The following is a 21106-nucleotide window of genomic DNA, read 5'->3' on the forward strand; positions in this document are numbered from 1 at the left end:
CAATCAGAACCTTCTGCCTGCTCCATCTAATGTTCAAGTCTTCTCCGACAACCAGAACCTCCAACCTATTCCTCATCTAGCCTTGGAAGGCTGTGATACCTCTGCCTTACTCCTCTTCTCTCTGCTGAAGACGGCCTTGGAAGGCCCCTGCTGTAATCTGGATTCGACACCTGCTTTGGCTTCCTCCTAAAGCCAGATCACTTTGGCTCCTGAAGACTATGATGCCACCGCCTGCGCACTCCACTGCTCCTCTGCATTTTTGAGTCCTTGCGACTTATCTCTGAAGAATTGTTCTAGCCCCGTGGCTATTACAACTATGCAGCTGACTGACCATGCTACTTTGACCAATTCCCTGGACCCCATTTCGGCTCTCTCTCCTGCCCATCAACACTCCAATCACCTAACCTCCATTAAGCCACCATCCATCAGCACCACCAAATCCTCCACCCAAAAATTCAAAAAACAGAAACCCAAAGCCTCTACCATTATCACCAGATCAAACACCCCCGCCACCACCCCTATCACTGGTTATAGCCATAGATCTCTTGCCCCCACCAGGCCTCCCCACTCCCTCCACACCTTGCAGCTCTTCCAAGCGTTCGATGCCCACTCACCCCTGTTCTAAATGATCCCTTGGATCAACTGGAAAGTTCGAGGTCTTAATTCCTCGGCTAAACAATAGGAAATTAGATCTTGCATTCGCTCCCCCAATTCCAACTTCTGCTATCTCCTTGAGACTAGGGTCTTAGAACCCAATGTTTCCCGCATTGCTTTGTCAATTGCTCCCCCTTGGTCCTTCTTAGCCAATTATCTGCACAGTCCGAATGGAAGGATCAGGATTCTGCAGGATCCCTCCTTTCTCAACATCTCCTACCACTCTTCCTCCGCTCAAGCTATCCACATCTCCATTTCCCATCACTCTGGTCCTTTCATTTGCTTCCTTTCCATCATTTATGCCCACAACCAAGCCTCCCTCCGTCTTCCCCTTTGGGACAATCTTCTCTCCTTCTCCAACACAGTTGGCCCCAATCCTTGGGGCATTGCTGGTGATTTCAACATCATCCGATACAGTCATGAAAAGCAAGGGGTAATCCATTGATTCTCAGGCTGTGGATTCTTTTAATGATTTTATTGAGGATCTCAATCTTACCGACCTTACATGTTCTGGGCCTAAGCTCACCTGGCACAACAAGAGAGCTGGTAATCTTCGGGTGGCCTGCAAGCTCGACAAGGCCCTTGTCAATGAAGCCTGGCTCAACTCTTTCCCTTCTTCTCATGTCTGCTTTGGGCTTCCTGGGATCTCTGACCATAGCCCCATCTCAATCCATATCCTCCCCTTCCGCTCCTTTGGTCATAAGCCATTCAAGTTCTTTGACATGTGGACCTCCCATCCGGATTTCCATTCTCTTGTCCATAATACATGGAATTGCCACTCGCCTCACTCCCCATCCCCTCTCATTGCTTTTGCCAACAGGCTTAAGAGTGAAATTTTCCCTAAAGCTCTGAAACTCTTCCACCTTTGGGAACATCTCCTCTCGTGTCACTTCTGGCCGAGACAAGCTCCTCTCCATCCAAGCCAGGCTCCAGCATGATCTCCTCAATCCATCCCTTGCAGAGGAAGAGAAAGCAGCTGCTATTGATCTTTCTCATCTCCTCGACCAGGAAGAGAGCTTTCTCCATCAAAAAGCCTGAATCAAATGGCTTGATTTGGGAGATTCTAACACGGTTTATTTCCATCACTCCCTCAGAGCAAGGAATAATGCAAATTCCATCCGATGCTCATTTCCTCCTCCGTGACCGACCCTTTTGCCCCAGATCTCATCAAGTTGGAAGCGGTCTCCCACTTTCAGAGGCTATCTAGTCCCTCCCCTGCAGCTCAAACCCCCATCCCCTATGACCTCCTCAATAAGTTCGTCCCTAATGACTTCATTCCTTTTCTCCAATCCATTCCCAGTGAGGAAATCATTTCTGCCATCCTCTCCCACAAATCCAACAAAGCCCCGGGCCCTGATGGTTTCAGTATGGCATCTTCTTCGCCTGTTGGAGCACCATAAGAAATGACCTTATTTCCGTGGTGTGTAGCTTCTTCTACAACCCAAACCTAATCGGGGGGATCAATCACATCTTCTTGTGTCTCATACCTAAGAAAGTGGGAGCGGCTTCCATGAATGACTTTAGGCCCATTTCTCTCTGTAATTTCCTTTACAAATTCATTGCCAAAATCCTTGCTAATAGGATCCAGAAAGTCATTGACTCCCTCGTCAGCCCCAATCAATCGGCCTTTATTGTGGGTAGATGGGTAGAAGCATCTCTAACAATATCATCCTCTATCATGAGATTGTCTGCGGTTTTGACCGGAAGAACCATGCCCCTGCAGACCTCCTTAAGATCGACATCCATAAAGCTTTTGATACCATTAGCTAGAACTTCATCTCAAATGTGTTGCTCCAGATGTCTTTCCAGCCATCTTTTGTCCACTCGATCCACGCTTGCATCTCCTCCCCTCGTTTCTCCGTCCTGGTAAACTAGAGCCCCGTTGGGTACTTTCCCTCGAGGAGCGGCATTCGCCAAGGATGCCCCCTCTCCCCCTATTCTTTTCCCTCTCTTTAGAGGTCTTATCTCGTTCCATTCAATCTGCTACTGACCTCCAGCTCATTTCCCCCATCCCTAAATGCAAATCCCTTCTCCTCTCCCATCTGGCTTTTGCTGATGATATCATGATCTTCTCCAAGGCCGATCATCTTTCCGTCTCCTCCATCATGTCCACCCTCCAATCCTTTGAATCTTCTCGGGGCTAAACATCAACCTCCTCAAATCTAATATCTTCATTTTTGGTCTCTCCTGATGTCCGCAACACATTGTCTGAGCTCGCTGGTATCCCGCTTGGCTCCTTGCCTGTCAAATACCTAGGTCTTCCCCTTATTTCCTCCAAGCTTTCTGCCCACCACTGTGCCCATATGCTGGATAACCTTAGGAAAAGGCTCCAGCTCTGGAAAGGCAAACTTCTCTCTTTTCCTGGCAACCTTACCCTGATTAGATCGGTTCTCCAATCTATGTATCTATATTGGTATGGTACCTTTGCCCTTCCTGCTTCTGTAATTAAATCATTTGAGGGTCTCCTTTGTTCCTTTCTTTGGAAGGGTTCTGATTCCTCTAAAATCCTAAGACCCTTATGCTGGGAGAAGGTTTGCCTTCCTCAAGTTGAAGGTGGCCTTAGGATTAAAAGAATAAAAAACATCAACTCTGTTAGAATCCTTAAGCTCATCTGGAAGATTGTGTCCAAGCATAAGAGCATCAGGGTTGACTAGATATACTCTGGTCTGCTCAAGTCTAGCTCCCTTTGGACTGCTCCCTCCATCTTTGATGGATCCTGGATCTGGCGTAAGATTCTTAAGCTTCGGCCCCTTGCCCTCTCCGTCATCTCCTTCAAGATTGGTAATGGCCAATCCAACTCCTTCTGGAAGGACCCCTGGCATCCTGCGGGCATCCTCGCTCACATCATCCCCCTAGAGCCATATACTCTTGGGCCTTTCCCTAGTCGCCTTTGTCTCTTCCATCCTTTCCCCCTCGAGCTGGTCCCCTCCCATCTCTCCTCCCCTTCTTGACCTGTGGTCCTCCCTCCCCCCCCCCCCCAATGTCACAGAGGAAGGACAGACAAATGCATCTGGCTACCCTCCTCTAATGAAATCTTTACTTCCGCCTCTGCTTGGTCTTTCATTCGTAGCCCCTCCCCGGTTGTTCCATGGCACAAGGTGGTTCGGTTCAAAGAGCACATCCCCCGCCACAGCTCTACTCTTTGGCGTTGTTTGTCAAACTGCCTGCCAACTCAAGCCTTTCTCATTCACCGTTATATCCCAGCCAATCCTACATGTTGCCTTTGCCCCCTGGGTATAGAAGACATTCCTCACCTCTTATTATCCTATCCTCTTTCTTCCCTCATCTAGAAAACTGGCATGTCCAAATGCTGGCCTTCAAGACAGAGAGTGGAATTGGATTGATATGACATTCTCTGGTTCCTCTATCTGTGATTCCATTGGTAAATTAGCCTTTGCCGCCACTGTTAATCACCTTTGGATGGAACGTAACATTCGTAGATGAACTTCCAAATCCCGTTCTCCAGATAAGATTTGGAAAGCTATCTACTTCGATGTCACGCTTAAAGCTTCATTCCTTCAAACCCATCCAGTCCCCCGCCACCCCAAGAATTTCCCATATCATTGCTTCATGGAACCTGCAAGTTGACTCCATCCCCCCCCATTTGACAGCTTCTTGGACTCCGGTTCCTCGGCTCTCCCTCGTCCCCTCTTATTTTGGTAGCCTATGTTGGTGATTGCTTTGTATTTGTATTCTTCTAGTTTGCTTTCTTTGTAGGCTTCGGCCTTTGTTTTCTTTGTTGGCCATGGCCTCCCCCCCCCCCTTTTTCCTCCCCTTACATATTCTTCCTCTCTTGGCAATGAATCATTTATTCATCCAATAAAAAAAAGAAAAGGGGGCCTGCTGCCCATAAAATGCCCAATAACACATAAATTCCATTTCTCAATATCAAAATCCAAAAGAACGGTGGGGACATCCAACCTTTTTCTCATCAATGATGGTAGCTGAGATGAAAACCAGAGAATGGCCCTCTTTGGGGAGGGAAGGAGAGGGACGGGGCAATAGAGACCCAAGGCTTATCAGTGGGGGAGGAGGAAGCGGCCGGTGCATTTGGAGGGGGTTGAGGAGAGAGAGAGGAGTGGGAGGGAGGAAGAGAGTGTGGAGAGGTTGAAGGGTTGGGGCTAACGGCAGAAGAGTACTAGGGAGGAAGAATAGGCGGGAGGGGCAAGAGGATGCCAGCGAGACAAGCCGCCAAAGGAGGGCTAGGCATAACAGGTCAGGTAATGGGAGGGGGGAGGGGGGAGGGGGGAGGAGGGGCGGGAAAAGCAGTTTAGTTGTACACCTTGGACCTTTATTCTTGGTAAGATACAAGAGATCATCAGTTTCCTGTTAGTTGTGAGGAAACTTGAAAATGTATAGTTACAACCAGTTAATGCCTTTCTTCCATCGAAGCTCACAAACTCCATGAGACATCGTTCTAAATTCTACTTCGGCACTTGATCTAGTAACAACAATTTGTTTCTCGCTCTTCATTGTAACCAAATTTCCACCTACAAAGGTGCAATAACCCGATGTTGATCTTCTATCAGTAACAAATCCAGCCCAATTTGCATATATGCCTCCAACCTTAATGATCGTTTATTAACCAAGAAGCTTCTCCCTAGAATTGATTATAGATTACTTAGAATATGACACATTGGTTCCATGTAGCCAATTTTGGGAGCATGCATAAATTGACTGACCACACCAACAACATACGCCATATCTGCGCCATAGTTGTCAAGGCGTCAAATCAATCCAAGGCGGTGGAGGGGTGGCTAATCGATTTGGCGATGAATTGCCCGTTATGGCGTTGCCATGGCGGTCAAATCGCCCATATGTCATTTTTTATTTTCCCTATTTTCTAAAGTTATTTAGTATGCTATTTTTTTATTTCCCCTATTTTCTAAAGTTATTTAGCATGCTACAAGCCTACAATATATACCCTATAACAAATAAAACCAAAATTAAGTAACATCAAATCATCAAAAATCAACATAGCCCTGCCAAAATCACCCTGCATTTTACAAAAAATCGACCGCCTAATGAATCAGGCGTACCTGGCATCCATGGCGGTGCCATAGTGGCGCCTATCAGCCAATGGCGACCACCATTTGTGAGTCACGTAAATCGTAGCACTGCCATGAACTTCATTTTCAGCCAGGACGCCAAATCGCCACCTTGGCGACGCCATGACAACTATGATCTGCACGAGTGAGAGAAAGAAATATCAATCTCCTCGTCTCTGTATCTCTCTACATCAATAATAGGATGCCTACTTTCTTCACACAATTTGTGGTTCTAATCAACAGGGGACAAGTATGCAGCCTAACATCCCTGTCTCTCTTTGGAGATCCAAAAGATACTTCCTCTTAACACATATAGATACCCTCTGTAGATCTTCATACTTCAATTACCAAGATCTTTAATATAAATTGTTGCGCTAAATAAGCGCCTTAAGCTTCCTCAAATCCTCTTGATCATTTCCAGTCACCACAATTTTGTCAACATAAACAATGAGAGCAGTAAGTTTTCCACTATCCTTTTTTATGGACAAAGTCTAATCAGCATATGAGTATACCCATATCTCAGCAAGGCTTGTCTAAATCGGTCAAACTTAGCTCTTTGGTGACCGCTTAAGACCATAGAAAGCCTTTTTGAGTCAACAGAATTTATCTTCAGCAGGAAATCTGAATTCTTGAGGAGTCTGCATGTACACTTCCTCTTCTAAATCTCTATGAAGGAATACAATAACTACATCAAACTAGTAAAGGGGCCACTCCTGAGTTGCTGCCAAGGACAGAAGAATTCTTAGAGTTCAACTAAGCTACTTGAGTAAAGGTCACTCGGTAATCAACCCAATATACCTGGCCATACTCTTTTGCCACCGATATTGCTTTATATCTTTTAATGGTACCATCTGAATGATGTTTTACTGTAAAAACCAATCTACATCCCATTAAAACTCTTCCCTCTAGAAGATTCACCAACTCCAAAGTGTCATTTTTCTCCAAGTCTTTATTTCCTCATACATAGCGTCTTTTCCACTTTAGATCAACCACAGCCTTAAAGACAATTCTTGGCAATAGGCTTGGAGGAAAAGGAAACTATATAGGCAAGACATTCATAATACAACACTCGTATTAGCTCAAGCTCCTCCTATCATGCGACCTCGAGAACAAAGATCTAATTGTTCGCTACTATTCCACCTAAAAGCTCAAACTTTTAGGGAAGGGCAGCAGTAATTTATACATTAGCACTCCCCCACATGTGCAGGCCAAGGTCCCATGGTCCTTGCACGTGGAGCTCACGCCGCATTTCCTTCACGTGGCACCAAGGGAGAAGAAATGTCCGGAAAACTCATCCGATGCATTTCTCAAAAGTCAAACACTTGACCTCCACGCTTTGATACTATTTTCACTACAGTTCCACCTAAAAGCTTGAACATTTAGGGAAGGGCAGCGTTGATGTATACATCAACACTATTTACCATCTGTCTATGTGGACGACCCTGAAATTTCATCATGTCTTTTTTGTACATCTAGTTTTTCCACAATGCTCATAGTTGACTTTATCCTTGTCATCCTATGACCAGCACCACATCCTCTTCCTGCAATACGACCACCTCTTCGAGAAACAAAGGAAAGCAAACTTCTAGAATTCTCAAGGATGGAATTTGTCTCCATAGCCCATCTTATGGTCTCTTCACTCCGTAGATATCCACACATGTCATCAAAGGATGGAAGAGGGAATCTACTCACAATCTGAGCTCGAATTAGTTCGTATTCTAGAATTGAACCTCCAATCATCGTTGTCAAGGCGGCCCGCCTTGGTGTCGTCCAGGAGGTTTTCCTGGGGCCTAGGCGACTATCGCCTCATTGCAATGCATGTCACCTTATATTTTGACACTTTTTTCTTAGGTGAATAAACAATTCATTACCAAACAGAAGAAAACTTACAGCCCCTAAAGAGGAGAGGGGAAGAGAAAAACAAAAACCCAAACTCGAAGAGGGGGGGCTATTCCTGATGATGGAGCTGGACAGCTCCCAGGAATTTACGATATGGCAGTTTCTAGGAGAGGGACTACAAGTGGACGAAACTCGAGAAATCTTGGCCTTGACTTCAAAGGAGATGGAGCACCAAATCTTATCAAGAGAGCAAGGGTTAGAGGTCCATTTCCTATGATTTCTTTCCATCCAAATCTGATTTATGGTTACGCAAAAGGTAAGCTTTCCCACAGTATCACAAATAGACTTTCCTTGAAAAGTCGTATCCACCCAAATCCATTCCCTATGGAATAGAAGAGTTCTCCTGTTGGCTGGCCAACACTTGGCAAGGATCCCTTTCCAGATAGATGAGGAGTCGGTGCAAGCGAAGAAGAGATGCTTAATACTTTCCGGTTCATTGCCGCACAGGATACACATAGGATCCGCTGGAATGCCTCTAAGAATGAGGAATCAATGAATAGGCAAGGAATTTGTGAATGCTCTCCAAGTCGTGAAGCTTTGGCGGGGAAGTGATGCTTGAACCAGATGAGATTGTGCCAAGGGGTGCGCTGGATTTTGGCAACCCACATATGCCCAACCAGTAGATATAAGAAGCTTGAAGGACAGATTTGACGAGTTCTAAACGATTAGCAAATGAGAGGAGCTTCCCTTTCCAGAGTTGGAGGCGCTTTCTGATGAGGTCAATCATAGGAGTACAATGATGTATTGAAAGCCTGACAGGAATGAGAGGCAGCCCAAGATACTTTAGCGGAAGGAGACCCATGGATCTGCTCAAGCAGAGATGCTTTGGAAGAGTCAGGGATACCATCCAAGAAGATAAGAGACCTTGCAGGATTGATACACAACCCAAACATAGTAGCAAACTGGTTCAAGCAAAGCATGATAGTTTCAAGGGAAGAAGAATTTGCTTTGGAGAATATCATCAAGTCATCTGCAAAAGCTAGGTGAGTGAGCTTTTTTTTTTTTTTTTTTTTTTTTTTTTAATGAATAAATAATTCATTACCAAGAGGAGACGAATATATAAAGGGAGAGTGGGGGGGGAGAAAAGCCACAAAGGCAAGAGTGGGGAGGAGAAGAGCCACAAAGGCTAAGAACTAAAAATAGGGGTGGGAGGAGAGATGCCCGGAGGGCTACATAGCACGAGAACAGGGCCAAATTTGATGGATGATTTGGCAAGTGATTTCCCCTCCATAGGAGCCCGTTAACAAATCCGAGTCCCATCCTAGTGGTTATGATGTATGATTTGACATGTGATTTTAGCAGTGCCACACTTCAGTCCTTATTGAAACTATTAAATGGAATTAAGTTTTGAGAACATTTGAACTCATGGCATGTCTAATGGAACTTGTAATATTTTCAAATTTACATAATTTATGTTTTAAGATATCACTATATTTCTAGAAGCATCTATTTACCGATATTTTATGTTTTGCTCCCTTTCGCTCACTAAGCTTTCCCAAGCTTACCCTTGTGCTAACTTTCCAGATGTAAAGAATCAGGAACCTTGCTCATGTGATGAGTGCACTAGAGATACTGGAGGAGATGATTCTTAGTTTAGGAATATCTGATGATTACTAGATATTAGTTACTCATGTATTTGGAACAGATGTATCTACTCTGGATTTGGATTTGGATTTGGATTTTGATATTTGGGTTTTTCTCAAGGTTTATATGGATGGATGTAACGAAGATCATTTTATCATACTTTTTAAATGTGGTGTCACTAGCACCTTTAGACATTGGATTATTTGAATTTATTGATTTAGATGATTATACTTTGATTAAGATTTCAAATGCGTAATTATGATCAAGAATTAAAGTATCAGTAGCGGACACCATATTGGCTAGCTAAATTTAAGGTACGTGTTGGAGGGCATCGTATCATATCAGAGATACGCTAAGACATGCTAAAGATTAAGGATTAAAGTATTGGTATCGGAATCGGTCTCGGTCTCGGTCTCAGTCTCCGTATCGGTAAGTTAAAAAAAGATATGTATCGGATGCGTATCGTATTGGTGTCGGAGATACTTTAAACCATGTTTATGAATAGAATATTGAGGTTTATTTGGTGATTTTTTGGCATAGCAGCTCAGGTTCGGTTCATACTTCAACACGGTAACACCGAGCAATCTTGGGGACAATTTGACAACCCTTACCTCTAGGGAGGTTTGGGGCCGTTACACAAGGCTCCTCCGAGTATCAAAAACATATCCGGCATAGTTGTAAGGATTCTATCTCTCTCTTCCCCTTGGTAATGAATTTATTTAAAAAAAAAAAAAAATGATTCTACCTTTGTAGTTTGAATTAAGTTTTTGTATCAACATGCATGCTAGCCCTAGGTTGTACTTGTTGAAATTACTAGTCTACCTTGTGGAAATTTGTAGGGCATTTTATAAGCCCATTGACTATATTTTATGGGGTGTTTAGTGGGTGTTGGACACGGGAGTTTTAGCTCACTAGTAGTTGTAGCTACTATTCTTCTGGAGTTGTAGCACCCTTTTGGTCGTATGCTAGGTAAACCAGTGTTGTAGCCCTTTTCAGTTGTAGCTGACTAAACCAATAGAGTATTGAGCAACACTCATGGGTGTTGTTCAACCTCACGAGGGTTTAACCTCACAGGGGTTGTTCAACCACACAATACTCACCCCCGTGAGGTTAAACTCAAAACTCAATATTTCATTCAAATCTAAAACCGAGTTCATTGGTTACAAGTATATAAAGAGAAGACATAAACATTGACTCCTAAGTAGAATGTAAAATCCAAACAAACTCAAACTCTTATCTCCTATTTTCTACGTATCCCACTCAAAGCAAATCATGAGAAAACCACAGAAAACTACAAGTTAAACCCAAATAATAACTAAACCACCGCTAGCCTTTATTAGACCAAAAACACGGGTTAGGTTTATTATGTTTGTGTTTGTGTTTGTGTTTCCAAACTCAGTCGTGCTGGTCCAACCATTCGAGTGCCACCAAGGTACAAAATATTGGGTTTCAACATGGATTCGACCCTTAGGGAGACCGAAATTGAGGAAATCAGAGAAATTTTCCCGGTTTGGTGGTAACTTTGGTTTCGACCCCCAAATTTTTTTTTTTTTTTTTTTTTTTTGTATGTCCTATTTTAGACATTTCTAACCCATTCACATAATTATTTTCATGGAAAAAACACTTAAAGTCATGCTTCTGGTGTTAATCAAAGTTTTCTAACATACGAGTCTTTGACTGAAACTATACTACATAAGTACATTCATAAGCTTCTTCTGTTTTTTTATTTTTTTTGGTGAATAAATAATTCATTACCAAGAAGAAAAATAAAACATACATCTCTTAGAGAAGGGGGGAGGAAAGAAAGAGGCCCAGCTTAAAGGGACGCATTCCTGAGGATGGAGCTAGACAACTCCCACGAATTTACAATGTGACAGTTCCTAGTGGAAGGATTACAAGGAGAAGAGAGCTTTGAGATCTTTGCTTTGACATCGAAGGAGATGGAGCCCCAAATCTTATTCAGAGAGCGAGAGTTGGAGGTCTATTTCCTACGATTTCTTTTCATCCAGATTTGATTGATAGTTGCACAAAAGGCAAGCTTTCCCACAAGGTCGCATGTAGACTTGCCCCGGAAGGTCATGTCCATCCAGATCCATTCTCTATGGAAAGTGAGGATTCTTCTAATAGAAGGCCAACATTTAGCAAGAACCATTTTCCAAATGGATTTGGAGACTGTGCAATCAAAGAAGAGATGCTCCACAAAGGATGCACATAGGATCAGCTGGGATGCCTCTTTGGATGAGGAAGCAATGCATAGGTAAGGAGTTAGTGAATACTCTCCAGGCCATGAAGCTATGCCTCGGAATGTGATGAGGAAACTAAAGCAGTCTATGCCAAGGAGTGGTCGGAGCATGAGTTCTAACAAAATCCCAAGCAGCCTTGGCAAAGAAGATTTTGAAAGAAGAGGGCATCCAAAGAGTAGAGTCATGTCTTTGCCTTTGGGAATCTGAGATGACTGGCAAGGAGTTCCAAATATCCTGAAGCTGGCTTAAGGAGGTAGCAGGGGGAGACCATGAGCCGAAGAAATAATATCAGCCATAAGGGCAAGCTTGGGCAATCCTGAGTTATATATATTCCTGGCGCTAAGAGTATGATAAGTTACTAACTAAAAATGTGAAATATATGATTATAAGTTTTAAACAAACAAAACATAATGTAAAGAATCCAAGATAATAATAATATTACATAATTGTGAGTTATCTCTCGTCTCAAGTCGCAAGTCTCAACAGTCAACACTCAACAGTCAATTCCAAGTAGAGTGTCTAGGCAGTTCCAATTATATTCTATAAAAAATTTACATATTCTACTATATTTCCAAGTATATTCTATAAAAAAAATTGATTTTTGGGGAAGATGGAATCTACCTTTTTGGTCCAAGCTTCCTTCCTTAGGTAGATTTGCTATGAATGTGCAAGATCCAAGCTTAGAATGAAGATTTTATAGCACAAGGGCAAAATCTTGAGTGTTTTCCCAGGTTTCCCACTTCACAAAGAAGAAATAGGGGAAGAGGGTTGAAATTTTGAAATAAGAATGCTTGGTTTCACATTTTAGAAGGTTTTATAAAGGTTGGTTCCACCCAAAGGGTCAAATCCCATTGGTCCACCCAAAAATTCCCACAAATTGGTCAAAATGTGGGAATTTTGGTTGATACTGGTCAAAACCAGCGACTTTTAAAAGTCACATTGTATATGGTATCGGAGCATTGGGATACCGTCGAAATATGGAAAATTTCAACAGTATCAGTCGAAACATTGAACCATGAGTGCCACTGCATGACACCACCATCAATATGGTAAAGTAGAAAATACATGTGCAGTAGAACCTTCAAAGTTTGGATCCTACCGCTAATAATATATTTTCAATTTTTGACAATATATACAAAAAAATAAAATAAAAAGAAAATAAAAAACAATTGTTGCAAATTGATACAATACTCGTATCAACAAAGTTGGTGATAACTTTATGTATTCCCATGGTTCGAAAACTTAACGACATCAGATATTTCAATGTTTTTTCTTTACCGAAACAAAATTGCATGTGAAACATGAAAAGACACAATTTCGCTTATTTCGTTTCGAAATTTCTCTCATTTCAGCCCAAAAAATTTTATTTCATCGAAATTTCGGTCATCTAGGTCATTTTGTTTCTGCACATTTCACTAATTTCGTCCATTGGCCCCCCAAAATTGCCGAGAGAAACATATGGAAAAAGTACATTGTTTCAGCAAAATTTCAGTATTTCGAAACCACCAAAACACCGAAACAAAACGAGTTCTTGAACCTTGGGTATTCCATATACTCCAGGTAAATAATGCTTATTGTAAAAGAGAGTGATATTTTACACTAAACACAAAACCATATTTACTACAAGTAGGATCATTCACAGTTTAAGAAACATGTAATTATTACAAAGGGTAGTCGTAGATCACCAAAACAAGCAAGCAAGTCCATAAGCCCAATTATGAGTAAGGCACATGCAACCTATAAGCGCGCTCCCGCACCAAAGCCTGCTAATGCACAACTGTGCTCTATGATCAGCTCGACCACTGGGAGAGTAATCATAGAGCAGCTCGACCATAGGGGGAGAATGGGCGGTGTTATTCTTTAGATTACTCATTTGGTAGCAGCAAATGATTCTTAAAGATAGGAGTTCTTCCCTCAACTCATTCATATCTTACTCCAGTTAGGGATTCTCGGTCTCCCTTAATGCTTGGGTGCTCAAAGTCGCTGACTCTCTATAGAACTTCTAACTTCATTCACCACCCTCTCTTTGGAGTTCCTATTAGTGAGGTTATAAAATTGTTGAACCCTCTTCAATCAGCAAGGGCAGCTCCTCCTTTCATGTGACTCTCATCCAGCTGGGAGAGTGCATCCCATGAACATTTATAAACTTACTGCAATATTGGGTTAGTTGAATGGATTTGGCTTGAAATAATTACTTGTGATTGGCTTGGGTGGTTGTTATCTCTACTCAGTACCACTCTCCATAATCTCTTTTCCCATTCAATTTTGTTCTCTCTCTCTCTCTCTCTCTCTCTCTCTCTCTCTCTTCATATTCTTTTGTTTTGTCTGAATTTGTCTTTTCTGATTACTTCAATCTCGTAGTTTTTCCTCTTCCTAGACTACTTGATATTCTGATTCTCCCTCCACTTTGCTTCTTGATTTCTCACATTTTTTTTTTATATTCTGAAACTTCCATGTTATTTTCTGATCATATTCTTCCACTGATATCTCTCTTCCTATTTTCATCAATAATACCCTCTCTTCTTTTTCCGGATTAATGCTCTTCATAACCTGAGTAGGGGTAGTGTCGATCTCTGTCCTTGAGGAATTGTCCTTTGCTAAATGTTGGGATATCATTACTTTCTCCTTTATCTTACTCTCTCTAAGGACTATTTTAATAAACAAAATTACAAACCAATACAGAAAATTAACATATAAGGCAAAAAGAGAACCATAATTGGATAACTGCAGGACTAAATTTTTCTTGCAATCATCATAACATATTGCAGTAACAATAATAATGAAAATTACCCTCTTTTCTGCTTTTAAAATTGCATGAAAGTTCTTTGCTGCACGCTGTAAAGCCCTAAACACTTGATTCCTGTTCCAAAATGAGGCAAATTTGTATCTTACTCTACCTGAAAAGTGGAGATAAGAAAAGGAATGAAGCCTATGTAAAGTTGTGAACATGTTTCCATAGATAGATAACAATCACTAATTGAAAACACAAAAATTAAAAGTACAAAGAAAGTTCACAATAAAAATTTATCAATGCCAAAAAAAAAAAAATGAATGGTTGGATGAAACAATTTTCAATCTGCAGTCCCCCAATTCCAGGATAATACCTTAAACAAGGCATAACAAAATAGCTATTTCTACTCTCGTGAGAGAAACAGGCAATCAATGTTATATCCTACGATCTGTAGCACATAAACAAGACTATCAGACACCAAAATTCCAAAATATAGAAACATGCTATTTTATTACCTGACACAGAATTTATGTTTCAACATATATTTGAATATTGCAAACTAAAAGATGAAATAAACAATAGCATTTAGCAGAGCCACGCGAAGATGAAATAAACCATAGCATTTAGCAAAGTGACGCAAGATATGCTAATAATGGACAATGAAACACTTCAGCAATGCACAAATATGCTTAGGATACATGAAAAATATTGTTTTGAACCATACTATATCTTAAATAAATAGCAATTATAGTGTAAGGGTATTGAGAGATCAATAGTCGCCAATAATGTTCCCGAAAGCTCCAATAAGACGAGCACAAAAAAGGAGAAATCTGAAAATCAGATTCAAATTGAAGTCTCAAACCAGGGTTGAATTAGAGGGCAGTTTTGTACTTTCCGAACCTCTTGAACCTATGTGCACTGTTTGTTCTTGTTTTCCTATTACCTTCTGCATCGCTTTTAGGGTTGCGTTTCTACATGATGATGCTTGAGAAAACATCCAAACAGTGCGCAAGATCCCTTCAGGTTGGGAAGATAAGTGGCTGGACAGAATTAGGGCAAAACTAGGTCAAATCTGGAGATTTTGAATAACTCACAGATTAACCCGAGGAACCAGCTATGGACCTGGTCGAGCTCCTCCCTTGGTATCCCCAACAAACACCTAAAAGGGCTCCAAAAAGTGGCTTCTAGGTTGAGAGTTCTTGGGGAAATTGATTAGGATAAAAAAACCCTAATTCTGGCAGAGGCAGAGGTCAATTAGCTGACTTGGGCTGATCTTGATCTTAGATGGTTGCTGGTCTTCAAGATGATCTTCAAACGCTACTCTCACAAATCAGAATAAAAGAAAATCGAATAAAGGGTTGGAAAGGGGGGGGGGGGAGAAGTGGTTGGGTTGGGCAACTCACCCTCTCAAAACTGTAGGCATCTCACCCTCTCGAATAACAGCTCTCTCAGCGAAGAGTTAACACTCAATTTTCATCTATTCAACCTGTCTCAAAATTACAGCAATGCCTCTTTTATATAGGTTTATGACTCCAAATTTGATACCATGATTACCTGTTGATTTCGAGTTCCATCAAATTTGGCCATGTGATAGTATAAAGCTTTAAATTCATTACATTTTGATAAACAAATGACACAAGGGAAAGGTGTCAATAAATGGGTGGAAAACAATTGAGTTTTGCTATGAAAATTGGCTTATAACCAGTCCAGACCATAACCACAGTAAATGTTACTTAATTATAAAAGAGGAGGGGTAAGTGCGGAAACAACATGGTCCATGAGGGTTTTCCATCACTGCTTCCGTCGTGGCTACCACCACTGCCACTGTCATCATTTCCACTGCGGCCACCACTCTGCCAAGTGAGTTCTTGTGATGGTGTTAGTGACTGCTGCAGCGGCAGTTGGTGCTGCTTTTGCTTCTGGTGGTGTTCAAATCTTTTCCGATCTCAAATTTCTAGCAATTTGATGCAAGTTTCTTCACTTTGATCACTCTTATAAAGTCATACTAGAGATCTAATCATTCCCCCAAGCTCAGATCAAACATAAAAAGGGAAGCTGAAGTCATAGATTTTCTCTCAGGTGTTTTCCGCCTGTTAGGTCTCAATATGATGTCGAGACATATCCTGTGTCTAGGGCGTATCCACCCATATCGACTGCTTTTCCACCCGTTGCAGAAATAAGGTCTCAATATAAGGTCGAGACGTATCAGGTGTCTCAGGCATATCGAACTGTCTCAGTCTATACGGGTGGATATGACCCGAGAGACATTTTTTTCATGTATAATTTCAGCACAGTAGCATATTGAATTCTGGTTTCTAATACGTATAGGCCCTATATGGCTGATACATATTGATACTTGATACAGTGCTCTTACATAAATTATGTCATATAAATAAATGACTTGTGAAGTGTTGGTAAAATAAATGAGCGCCAAATAGAGTGGAATGGAGCAACAGAAGTGGAACATACATTTCCAAGATCTTTTCTGGAATGTAACAATTTTAGGCTCATTTAATTAAAGATTCCTAAGGCATGGCTAAACAACAGATTCATGGCATGCGATTATCTTTTCCAAATGGAAAATGCATTTATTTACTTCTGAAGCCAAGCCCAAAATTGTTGAAAAGGGGCAATGAGTTCAGATGAGTTGTGTTGACTATAGTACTTAGTGCACACTGCCAGATGTATATATATATATATATAAATCAGTTATTTTAATGGGAAAAAGGGAACATGACAGCTGTCAAGATGGAAATGGCAAGTCAAGTATACCTATGCATAACAAGGCAATCTATGCATTACAATAGTAGGTACTTGATGTACCATAAAACACAAAAGCCATGCCAATCCATGCATTAGTTAGTACTTGATGTACTATGAAGCACAAAAGCAATGTCATACAAGAAGAGAACTCTGTGTATTAGATGGGCATAAAATTTCACTCCCTAATTCAAATGGATAACCCACTCCCACCAAGTATATCATAATTTCTAAAAGACCACCATGTAAACCATCTTTCTCTTGTTCTCTACTTGACATGCAGCAGAATTCATTTGGGCCCAAATTCAACACATGAGCAGGTTCTGGTGAACTTCCAAATGAAATTTGAGGCCCCCATCCACCTTCCCTGTTTTACCTTTTGTGAAAACTATTTAGAAATGTAAATAATACCACTAAAGTAGAAAATATTTCTTTTAAAAAATGTAAAGTCTATGTAATCTGAAAAATATCTAAATGTTCTACATGTCTACTATGTACTTGTTTTACACATACAAACTTTTAAAGGAAAAAGTATTCTTTTAGGTGAAGATACCAAATGCTTACTGGTGTTTTAAATTAAAAGATAATTCAACTAACCATCACATGTTTTTTTATTGATGAATAAATAAATTTATTACGAAGTGAGAAGAATATACAAGGAATTTCTTTTTCTTTTTTTTTTTCTTTTTTTTTTCTTTTTGGGGGGGGGGCGGCACACAAACCAAAAGGAGAAAGCCCAACAAAAGATGGAAAAACCACCTACAAACATTAGGGGCGATCCCTACAAAAAGGGGAAATAGACATCAAGGCGGAAGAAAGAATAGAAATGGTGAGACCCCAAGACATAACAGTGAGCTTGTTCCTTGGGATGTCTCTACAGTGCGGTGGCAGAGAGAACCAAGTTTGGAGCTAACAACAAAGTAGATGGTGTTCCAAATCTTGTCAAAGGAATGAGAGTTGGAAGTCCATCTACGAAGATTTCGCTCCATCCAGATATGGTTAATGGTATAGCACAATAGGCGAGCATCCCAGCAGTATCACAAATGGAGGAACCAGAAAAAATCATGACAACCCAGATCCATTCTCTGCTCAAGGGGAGAATTCTGCTTCTAGATGGCCAGCAACTACTAAGGACCCTCTTCCAAACGGTTGAGGATAAGGGACAGGAGAAAAAAAAAGATGTTCTACATAACAATGCCATTCCAGTAAAGATAGCAAGAGGGGACCTGATACCGGTAGATAAGAAAAGACTGCATGGGGAGGCAGTTAGAAATAGCCTACCATGCCGTGAAACTGTGACGAAGGATGTGGCCTTTAAACTAGATGATGTTATGTTGGAATGTCCTCCAAATCACTACTAGCAGTATTGGCAATCCCCATTTTCTGAACGGAGTTTCGGTCAAACGGATATCTCTTGTGGACATCCGTAGACTCACAAATGTAGCTGATGTTGAAATGGCCAAAAACACTTGTGAGCACTAAGCACCCTTCCATAGAAAAGATTTCCTTCAGACGAGTTGTTTGCCCGGTAGGTCATGTGCCGCATCATCAAATAGGGGAGGTAGAGATCTGTACCCCAGTATACAAGCAGAAGGTGACGTAAGCATGCAATAGTGACACCTCGTTTTAGTGCCCGCCAGTTGATAGTACATTAAACTACATAATCTTGCAAAGCTCCTTGAGAGTAGTCCAAAGGTTCTAACTTATCTGAAAACCAATTACATTGCACTGAAGAGCTTTCAGGATAAGCTGGTTGGTCACGAAATCCATGTTTGCTAGTCAAGAGTGGTTTGGATGGAGGGAATCGGGTTCGCCAAGTGGTATCGCAACATAGGCCACCATCTCTAGTGAACAATTTTGGAAAGATGTGAAGAAGGTTCTTATATTTGGCCCAATTGTAACTGTCTTGAGGCTGGTAGACTCAGAGAAGCAGCCTACCTTATCATATGTGTATGCTGCAATGGAGAAAATGAAGAAGGTGAGAGCATCTATCCCTAGGGGTGCAAAATCCTACACAAAATTATTGAGGAGAGATGGGAGAAACATTTGATGCATCCCCTGCATAAAGCTGGTGAGTTTATAAACTTAATTATTAAAGACTTACTCTACACATTACAGTCAATGACAAGTAACTTATGGAATTTGCAACATATTATCTCAATCCTAAGTACCACTACAAGTACGATCTAGGAATGGATGATGCATTGATAGAAGTAGTGGAGCTTGTGATGGCAAAGTTAGTCCCTAAACCTAATCTACAACCAGCATGCAATACTGAGGTGGCTTAATGTTTAAGATATGTATAGCTTCCTAAGTGTTGATGAATTTCGTATTGTATACTAACTTGTATTCAATGTTTGAAATATGTATAGATGAAGGAATTCAGGGATGCTAATGGGAGTTTTGGTAGGGTAGCGGCAGTGGCTGGAAGACAAACTACTACGGTACTACCCTTGGTGAATGGTGGGTCCGATATGAAAATGATGCACCTAACTTGAGGAAGATAGCAATGAAGGACTCATCATTTAAAGTATCTCCGATACCGATACGATACCCTCCTATACGTATCTTAAATTTAGCTAACCGATACGATACACTGATACGATACATGGAATTTTTAAAATCCTTTCATATCGATATATATCCTACGATACATATCGATATGCATCAATACACCACCGATACACATCAATACGATACGATATGCACTGATACGACTCTATAGAATATATAAAATTGAGGTGAAATGTACGTTTCGGTATGTATCGGTATGTATCGATCAGTACGTATTGGTGAGTATCGATACGGATCGATCGGTAAGTATTGGTGAGTATCGATAAGAATCGGTGAGTATCGATATGTACCAACACAGTACGCTACAGTCATATAATGGCCAAGATGGGTAATTTTTCAGAAAAACACGATTTTTTGAGGGGTTTTTGTTTCAAATTTGCTGCTAGCCATATTTCTCTCTAACTAAAGTGGAAATCAAGGTTGGGAACAAGGATTTAACATTTATAGGACAACTACAAACCTTGAATTCTTAGTGCGATACCCTCAATTTAGTGTTTATGCATAATACATGTTATCAATAGCTTTTTTTAACAAATTCTTTAAGCAAAGGTGTTTAAGAAAATGTTTCCTATCCATTTATGTGTGTATCTTTAGCGTATCTTAATGTATCTCCGATACGATACGATACCCTCCAATACGGCGACCGATACGACGACCGATACCGATACTTTAATCCTTGATTAAGGTGCTCTCCCAAACTTGTTCTGCAACTGGAGTACGTTCTCATTGATCCAGACCAAGAGGTGGAACCGACTGGGTCACGAAAAGCTATAGTAGTTGGTGTTTGTGCACTATAACATGAGATTGAAGATGCAGCACATACGTCGAGGCATGAAGGGTAAAAGTGAGCCAATTGAAATTGCTTACGTTTTCCAAGAAGACTCAGATGATGAGGAGGATCCCATATACCAATGGGTGAAGGATCGAGGTAAGCCACTTATGGATCAGTCTGGGGGTAGGCCAGACCCCGTGGTAGCAAGTCGGATGGATACTAACGTGGATGAGTATATGTCTCGAGAGGGCCGTATACTTTCACAGATACCTAGGCCTTTTAAGTCCCAAGCTACTGGGATTGATGTGGAGCCTGAAACTATTTGGTCACGGTCCAGTGATGATAATGATGGTGGTGATGGGGATGATGTGGTGGTGGTGATGATGCAGGTGATGGTGATGATGGTGGTGATGGTGATGATGGTGATGGGGGGATGTGCGAGATGTACCATTACACTGAACCGGAGCAAGAACCGGTGCGGTTCACAGGAGAGACTCAGTTCACTCACGCCACATAGGACATGGACCATGGTACATGTTCATCCAGTGCACCCACACCCTACAAAAGAGGCTCACGTCGTCAATTCTTAGGTGGTGGAGAGGAGCAGGATAGCATGGACCCCACAGACATCTCTATTAGGAGCTTGACTGACACACAAGGAGGCTTAAGCATGGAGAGTGGTACTGGCATTCTTGGGGAGCCGTTGAATGCACTGTCAACTATATATGGCATAGGGACAATCGGTTCAGACTATAGTCATTATAGTCAATTTGGCCAGTTTGGATACCCACAGGCCAGCTCTTTCCCCTCTGCCACTGAGTATGAGGGTCATTCACACGGC

The 21106-nt window shown here is 41.4% G+C and overlaps 1 protein-coding gene across 3 annotated transcripts in view; it reads right to left on the bottom strand.

Annotated features, from left to right (window-relative positions):
• Positions 1-21106, bottom strand: part of LOC122069417 (BAG-associated GRAM protein 1) — a 117287-nt gene that overhangs the window by 34064 nt on the left and 62117 nt on the right. For all 3 annotated transcript variants that reach the window (XR_006137445.1, XM_042633431.1, XM_042633433.1), the window contains exon 11: positions 14219-14325. Coding sequence is in view for 2 of the 3 variants with exons in the window: in XM_042633431.1 (XP_042489365.1) it covers positions 14219-14325 (107 nt within the window). In the remaining variant the exon portion in view is untranslated. The remainder of the gene's footprint in view (positions 1-14218; positions 14326-21106) is intronic.

This window comes from Macadamia integrifolia, unplaced genomic scaffold (assembly GCF_013358625.1).
Source record: "Macadamia integrifolia cultivar HAES 741 unplaced genomic scaffold, SCU_Mint_v3 scaffold608, whole genome shotgun sequence".
In the NCBI taxonomy this organism is placed as follows: domain Eukaryota; kingdom Viridiplantae; phylum Streptophyta; class Magnoliopsida; order Proteales; family Proteaceae; genus Macadamia; species Macadamia integrifolia.